The sequence below is a fragment of the Blennius ocellaris genome (genome assembly GCF_963422515.1).
Source record: "Blennius ocellaris genome assembly, chromosome: 14".
NCBI classification, from domain to species: Eukaryota; Metazoa; Chordata; class Actinopteri; order Blenniiformes; family Blenniidae; genus Blennius; species Blennius ocellaris.
In genome coordinates, this window is record NC_137663.1 from 8,542,587 (window position 1) to 8,551,283 (window position 8,697).

General features: G+C 40.6%; 1 protein-coding gene across 1 annotated transcript; it reads left to right on the plus strand.

Annotated features, from left to right (window-relative positions):
* Positions 1-1,069: 1,069 nt before the first annotated feature.
* Positions 1,070-2,739, plus strand: LOC308139090 (claudin-3-like; the record flags this gene model as incomplete). Its single annotated transcript, XM_080508419.1, has 1 exon — positions 1,070-2,739. The coding sequence occupies one exon, from the start codon at positions 1,070-1,072 to the stop codon at positions 1,718-1,720; it is 651 nt and encodes a 216-aa protein (XP_080364545.1). The 3' UTR covers positions 1,721-2,739.
* Between the last annotated feature and the right edge of the window lie 5,958 nt (positions 2,740-8,697).

Sequence of the window (8,697 nt, forward strand, 5' to 3'; positions counted from 1 at the left end):
CAGGAAGTGTCTCACCATCTGTGGAATGCTGGATCATCTTAAAGGTGAAAGATTGAAAAGGAAAAAAAAGAGGACTGAGTCGGACGATTACTCAGGGAGGTGGAACATAACAGATGCACTTAACACATTGTGTTGTCCAAATTGCACCTGGTTAGGTTGTTCAGGTTTGCTTTCCTGTCTTCCAACCGTCCATCTATCCTCCATATGTCTTTCTTTATCCAACCTGGGGGCTTTTAGCTGAAACGATCGAACCATGAAAAATGCAGGACGAGCGCTGCACAGGTCACCAGTCCATCACAGATTCGCACTCCCTTCAGAGTCCAGGGAGGAGCAACTTGTTAACAGTTTTGCAGGTGGAGAATGAGGCAGTAGTGAACTGCTTTGAAGCCGATTCAGTGGTTTGCTCACAGGGCTCAGGTGGCGGCGTGCACACATTCATATATGGATCGCAGTCAAGAAGCAATCAGGGTTTATTTTCCCCAAAACAAGAACGACGAATGCGTCGAGTTCACCGTCTGAACGCAGCACAATCATGTGTACGCCGAAGACTAGAAGCTATTTCAGTGGAAATATTGGTGCACAGTATTTGCTTTCTGCGTTTTGCAACTCAAAGCCTCAACACATTTTTATAAATGCAGAGCAATGTGGTAGTCAATGGTTGGCCTCAATGAGTCCATTTTTAAATGGTAATAAGCCAGTTAATCTGCTGAAGCCCAACCCCCCCTTGCAACCACACGGACACACCCTGCCTCTTTCACATCTCTCCTCTCTTGCCCTGCCTCCATCCAGTCCTTACTAGTGTGTGTGTGTGTGTGTGGGTGTGTGCGTGGAGACACCCTTCCCTTGACATCATCACCAGGGGACTCCTCCTCGCTCCCCTGAGGTATAAAGGATCTCTTGTTTCCGTGACAGCATCCCACAGCCACCTCACGCCCTCGCACAGGTGCTCGCAGTTTTTCCCGGCAGCTCAAGCAGGCGCCTCTATCCCGCGCTCCGACGGGCTTCGTTTGCCGGGCGATCTGCGGCCCCGCCATTTAAACCTTGCCCTGTTTCCAGACAGAGCGCCAACATGTCGATGGGTTTGGAGATCGTGGGCATTGCCCTGGGATTCATCGGATTCGTCATTGCAATAGTGACCTGCGCCCTGCCCATGTGGAAGGTGTCGGCCTTCATTGGAGCCAACATCATCACCGCTCAGACCATCTGGGAGGGGCTGTGGATGAACTGTGTCACCCAGAGCACAGGACAGATGCAGTGCAAGATCTACGACTCAATGCTGGCCTTGTCTCCAGAGCTGCAGGCCTCCAGGGCCATGACCATCATCTCCATCATCCTCGGGGTGCTGGGGGTCATGATCTCCATCGTGGGCGCCAAGTGCACCAACTGCATCGAGGACGAGCCGTCCAAGGCCAAGGTGATGATCATATCGGGGATCTTCTTCGTCCTCGCTGGCCTTTTGGTTCTCATCCCCGTCTCCTGGACCGCCAGCGTCATCATCCGGGATTTCTACAACCCGCTCGTGATCAGTGCCCAGAGGAGGGAGCTGGGAGCTGCCCTGTACATCGGCTGGGGCGCGGCGGCCCTGCTCCTGATCGGAGGGGCCATGCTGTGCAGCAGCTGCCCGCCCAAAGAGAAGAAGTACAAGCCGCCTCGGATGGCCTACTCTGCCCCTCGCAGCACCAGTGGCGGGGGAGGGTATGACAGGAAAGACTATGTTTGAAGTTTGTGGCCAACAGATTTAAAAATTAAGATTTAAAAAAAAAAAAATGTTGCACATGGATGTTTTTGTTCTTTCTTTTTTTTTTTTCCAATTGTCTGTAACTACAGGGCGAAGCCCTTTAAAAGACTCCAAGATGAAGTACGTGTGTGTGTGTGTGCGTGTGCGTGTGTGTGTGCGTGTGTGCGTGTGCGTGTGTGTGCAAATATTAACCTTTCTGCTTTGCTTTGGGGTTAAGATGTTCATCTTCCTCCTCCCGTCTTGTGAAAACAGACTGTAAATTCTAACTATATTCTTTTTTGAAATGTCGTTGGCCTGGTGTACCTGCCCTCCCCAGGAGTGTGACTCTGAAAACACCTGACTGCTTCGCTCTGCCGTTGGCTGTTCCTTCGCTGTTCATTAGCTGTTCGCCGGCTGCGCGGTGTCGTGTTCCACTGAAACTTGCAGTTAAAACATCGTGTGTCCTTCTCTCACAATGACAGCTCTCATTTTACATGGATTTGGTTATGTGATTGTTCAGTGTGTGTGCGTGTGTGTGCGCGCGCCGGCGTTTTTTCCGTGTAATATTTGACTAGGAGAGTTTCTGTTGAGACTGAAACTGAAGCTGGATCATTGATTTGTCCCGCGGAAACAAACTTTAAACCTTCCTCCTCACAGTTTCACTAAAATCCAGGCACCTTTGTGTCCATATATGTGTGTGTGAACTTAAATTACGATTCTCTGATAATAAAAAAAAGCGTACTTGAGATGTATTTTAACATTGTAACATATTTTGTCATATGTCATTTTAAAACGACGCCTCATGTGCTATGTAGGTCAAACCTGTTTTATAAGATCATGTACATAAATATATTTATATTATTTTGTATGATGAATAAGCCGTGGTCGACAATTTTTCAAGTTTGTGAGTTTGTTCATGTGTATGTATGTCATATTTCTTTGTGGTTGTAGCTTTTTTTTTCAGTCCAGAATTTTGTGGAAGGGTTTTTTTTTTGTTTTTTTTAACTTAAATCTTCATTGAAACTGCTGTATCGTAACATAAAACGCTTTGCTGGCTGTCCATTGGTCATACTGAACTGTCCTGATGTGTTGAAGATTTTAATAAAAGCAATTTAACTGCTTTACAGAACAAACACGTTTAACCCTTTTTGAAAGCTCAAAGAAACGGCAGGAGGCACGTCACAAAGCTCCTGCTACCAAAACAAACAGTGATCAGCTGAAATCAAACAGTCTGAAAAGCTAAACGTTGGGCAGGGCTTTGGGTAGTTGGGCGTCTTTGTTTAGCAAGCAGGTGAGTTTCATTCATCCATCAGTTTATCCAGAGGCACACTGTTTTGGTGGGCGGGTGTGACGGATGCTGCGGGCCACGTTAATCTGCTGAAAAAAAAAAATCAGTTCCACCCGTCAGCTGCGCTGTGAAGAGAAATAATTAGTTATGAGGCAGACAGGTTTTTCAGCCTTGTCGTTTGAAGATGTGTTGAGCGGGGTCCCACAATTAAAAGAAGCGTCAAGGTGACGTAAAGATTACTTCTAAAATAGTATATAGTAGTAATATTCTAATATATTAACACACTGAAATGTAGATGCAACATTTAGGGGTTTATTTTTTGCATCTGAGGCTTGTTCAATGTACATAAAAGTTCTGTTTCTCTCAAATATTGTTCACACTTTCGTCTAAATCTGTGTTAGTGAGCACTTTGTCGAGATAATCCCTCCACTTCACAGGTGTTTCATATCAAGATGCTGATTAGACAGCAGGATTATTGCGCAGGTGCGCCTCAAGCTGGCCACAATAAAAGGAAGGACACTCAAAAACATGTAGTTCTGTCACAACACAACACCACAGAGGCGTGCAATTGGCATGCTGACTGGAGGAATGTCCACCAGAGCTGCTGTCCGTCAATTGAAAGTTCATTTCTCTTCCATAAGCCGTCTCCAAAGGCGTTTCGGAGAATTTGGCCGTACATCCAAGCGGCATCCGCGTGCTGCAGTTCCGCAGCCATTAAAGGAGGAGTGGACCAACATTCCCCAGCCTACAATCAACAACCTGACCAACTGGATGTGACGGAGATGTGTTGCACTGCAGGAGGCCAAAGGTCGTCGCCCCAGATCCTGACTGGCTTTCTGAGCCCAGGTCAACAGAGGCCAGCCACCTTTAATGCATCAGTTTTTCGGTTTTGGATCAGAATTATTTGATTCTATGAATCATAGATAATTCCTGTTTGATTAATTATTTGCTACAATTCAAAGAATATAGAAAATCACTTGGAAGATCACTTCCGCGGCTCTGACAAGTGAAGGACATTGCTGCTTTAGATTACTGCTCATTCATGCTGCCACTCATAAATCTGTCACCTTCTCTTGACAGCAGCAACATGTGAAGCTGACGAGTCGTCGGTTCTCTTGCCAGCAGGAAGGCGACCCGGCAGCAAAGTCCACCAGGTGCCTGATAGAGACCCCAGGAACCTTCAGCCTGGGTTATCGCTAGTATTTTAACCTTCACAACGGATGGCCTGTAGAGTTGTGTAAAACAGATACACTATCAGCAGAAAAAACACACAATTATGCTGATTATTAAAAATATTATTATAATGACTCAGGAGGAAACGAGACCAGTTGGCAAAAAAAAGGGGGGTGACGAATACGACGCACCAGTGAAAGAATATATAGATAGAGAAGCTGTGAATCTATTGAAGGTATTTTTCAGATTTCTAGTTAAAGTTGCTCATATTTCAGATCTATATATGACATCTAAACTAAAGAGAGAACGAGTTACACATATTCGCACCTACAGGTCATTCACACACAGAAAGGCATGTTTTAGGACTGGAGGAGGAAACTCCAGTACCCAGAGAAAACCAGTTCATGCTCGTTTCAAACAGAAGGATCTCTCAGAGATCAACTAAGGTGCTGCTGTTCGGCCTCCAGCCTCAGTGAGAATGTCCAGGCTTGACTCAGTCAAGTTCTCAATGTGTAATAATATGCAAACAAAATCAAGTCTATTTGATCCACAATGGGACAATTCCTGCATTGCGACAGTGATAGATGAGAGTTAACAATAGATAATATGAGGGAAAGGATTGATAATAACATTCACATGAAGTAAATATTCAGTACGACACTCCGCAGTGTGTATATAACAACCATCAACGTATTTTTCAACCTTCACCAGGTTATGAAGCATATAGTTTGTTTATGTTGCCACTTTTAATCTTCTATTTTGGGGATATTAAGTATTTTGTTTATGTCTCCCTCCTGTCCTTCCATTCCTTGAAACACAGCTAATTTAGTCCGGAAGGATGAAACAATATCAGATTCATGTCATCGAGCTAAAAACCACAAACAAGCACAAGCTAGTTTTTCCCTTTTATTTCTCATTACTGCACAAATGAATGAGTCGTCAGCAGTCCGGCGGGAGACGTTGACACCGGGGCCGCTGTATATCTAAAGTCCAAAACAACATCTGTTTGGATATTGTGCACTGACATGTCTGCTTTCTGACTTTTGACACTGTTTACTCTAAGAGGAGAACATTCCTCAGCTCCTAAAGAGGATTCTGATAATCCTGCATTTCTTATCGAAGAGCTTTGCACTGTATTTTATGACTTAATGAGTCCACTCGCTGTTTACATCTGTATATGTAGATACAGACGCTGATAGATCCTGTGAATTGTTGTGTTGAGAAATGCTGAAATAGAAGCTAATTGGACAGAAAAGTCTTGGTATCAATATGTACAGTATGTTGCGAGACAAAATACCAATTGCTTCTGTTTTAATCAGAACACTGAAATCATGTCAGATAAAGGGATTTCCAGGAAACTGCAAGACTCATTATATGTGACACATTCAGTCACGGATAATAGAAAAAGCCACAAGCTACAAACAAATGAATCTTTGATTTGAAAATATTGTGGAAGGCTTTTAATCTTTTAAGTGTCAAAACATCACTGATTATTAGATACCACTGGTTGCTGACCTAATATTTCCCAAATAAGTTCAGATATAAACGTGTGAGATAGAAGAAATAAAAAAAATAAATGTATCTCAATCTAAAATGCATTTAAACATTAAAAACATCTGGTTTCAAGTGGGAAAATGATCAAAACCAGTCACATTTTACTATATATATTATTCTATAAATGAGAATTTTTTCATAGAAAGTATGTAAAAGGTTCTACAATCTTATCGCCACCACTGAGTCTTTAAACACAGTGTGTGAATACTAACAAAGAGCCAAAATTGATATTAGGCTCTTTATAATGATGACTATGTGTTTTGATTTTTTATATACAAATTTGTTGTTGTTTTCTAAGAAGACGTTTACCATTTGTGACTTTTATTGCCTTATTCAATTCAATAGTTTCAGATGTGTGTTCTTCTATAATTTGATTCACTCCAGATATTTGCATGTGTAAGTGTGTGATAAGGATGAGATATATATATATATATATAAAATTTGGATAGGGGTTTAAGAAATAGATGTTTCTCTTGTAGATTAATTCACAATGAAAACCCAGTGTCATTGTCTTGCAAATACTGTATGTGCACATGTACAGCAATCTGAAATGAGCAAGTTTAGAAGAAAAGGGCTTTTTATAATTGCTGATCTTCATTGTGCTACATGTGAATAAACTAAATATCCTTCATTGACTCAGTTTTTTCAATCCAATATAAGTTGAAATTCTTGAAATATATGCATGAGGAATGGTTGGCGACACACAGAACTGGTACTTTCTTGCGGTTGGAGTGCAGATTCTCTGCGATGATGCTGCGGCAGAAAACGCAGATTCATCCTCCACTTCCCTTCTCTTCTCTCAGTGAGATTTGTAGCTGCTGTTTCCATCAGGCCTTTGTCTTACGCCATCGCTATGGCGACAGCTCGTAGCATGCTTTATCCCAGAGGACACATCTCCCATAGCGATGAATGTCTGGAGACGCAGTGAAGATCGTGCTCTGAGGCCCTTTTTAGGTGCTGGTATATGACACCGAAACAGAATGACTAACATCAGCTGCCATGGACACAAACTAAACCAAAGTGATGGTGAGAAACAGGGACAGGCGCAAAAGAAAAGAAGGACAATGCACAGACAGGTCATTCACTGGCAGGATGAATAGATAGAAGAGTGCTCCCAACTTCAGGACTTCATAAACACTGAGTTATATTTTTATGGCATTTCTTATAGCAACAACAGCGGCAGAGTGTGAGTCCTTCACTCGATCAGAATCTGAATACCTTAATATTGAAAATATCTCAGACTTGTCTATTATTTAATTCATTTATTTAAAGCATATTCCCAGTGCACCTGATGCTGCAAAAGAAAAAATGGTGGAGAATTTGTCCTTAAACATCAGCAATGTCCCCCAAAAAAGTAGATGATTCAACCTATGTTATGTCATGCAGCTAATAAGTTTACTAAGTCACATTCAGAGTCATTTTTTTTCTGTAGGAAAACACATCTGCAGTAATGTAGAGGCTACATTTAGGATCAGTCTTTATTGCAAATGGTGGCATATGACAGATTCTGACCAGTTTTGCATAACTTTGCAAGAGGGATGATTGTATAATTGGTATGTAAAGTAGTATCTTGTACTTATTGCTAAGTCTTTGTGTATAGAAATATCCTTCAACAACAACAACTTTGGTTTAAAGTTTTTATTTTTTATCCAAACAGTATTTTTACAAAATGTTAGATATACAGTAAATGAAAAAATCTAATCTGAATTTCTTTAGTTTCCCAAGTTCTTATCAATATACAAATAAAGCTACTGCTAATCTTCATTGATACAATATTTGTGAGATTACTAATGTACAGTCTGTTCTGCTCCAAAAGAAACTAAAATAATAGATCAAATCAATTGTATAATTTTACACCATTACAGAAAGTGCTCAAAGAATATTTTACAGCGGAAAAATTTCTTAATCGTTGAAAACAATATTTTACACTTGTTTTAAAAAGTATGATAGGGTAAGTTGTGTTTATTGTCGAATTTTCTTTTGTGGATTTCATTATTGTAACTGTTAACAGACATAGAAACCTATTTGTAAATTTTAAAAAAAACCTCAACAAATGATTTTACTTATTGATTCAAACATTTCAGACAGCATATTATCTATAAACAAAACAACCAAAGAACTTGATCACAATTAAACTTGTAAAAATGCTATAGAATACCACACAGCAAACTCTGCTACTAAAGCAATACAATATTGATCTCTCTCGACTTACTCGTGTTTAAATAACTGGACAATAACTGAGTTAGTATGTAGTTAATATAGACAGCGTTCGTGCTTTCCTGCAGCAATAGTGAGGTCATGAGCAATCTATTTACTGTAGACGTGTGCGGTCCTCAAGCTCACACTTTACCGCCATCTGGTGGTTCAATTTGGGATGTGACGTGGTGAGTTTGGTGTGAAGTACTATTTGATTAGTAAAAACACTCCAATCATTACAATAAAATGTTTCACTTTGATGTTTGACGGTGTGATAGTTATAGCTGATTTTTTTTATCACTATTTTTTTTTATTTTGATATATTTTGAATCAAACCCTGTAAAACAATCACGGAATTTAGTAAGACTAGAGTAAATTATGCCAGAAATTATTTATTTATTTATTTATTTAATTGTTTGTTTGTTTGTTTGTTTGTTTGTTTGTTTGTTTGTTTGTTTGTTTGTTTGTTTGTTTGTTTGTTTGTTTGTATTAAAAGTTTAATATCGCCATAACGGAAGTTGATCTCATAATCTGTGATTGTATTTTTGATCATCCTTGATAGATTTTGTCATGTTTTAAACTTCACTTACGGGTTCGTTGAGATATTTTTAGGAAATAATTGTTTGTCGCACTATCACTAAAGTTCGTGATCAGAAGCCTGACAGACCTTACTGAGGGTCTTTACGCTCCGCTCTACGTCATGACGCTGCATAGGCTGTGGACGCGCTTGAAGCCGTACGTGTGACGTCATGACGCAGCACCAGCTGTA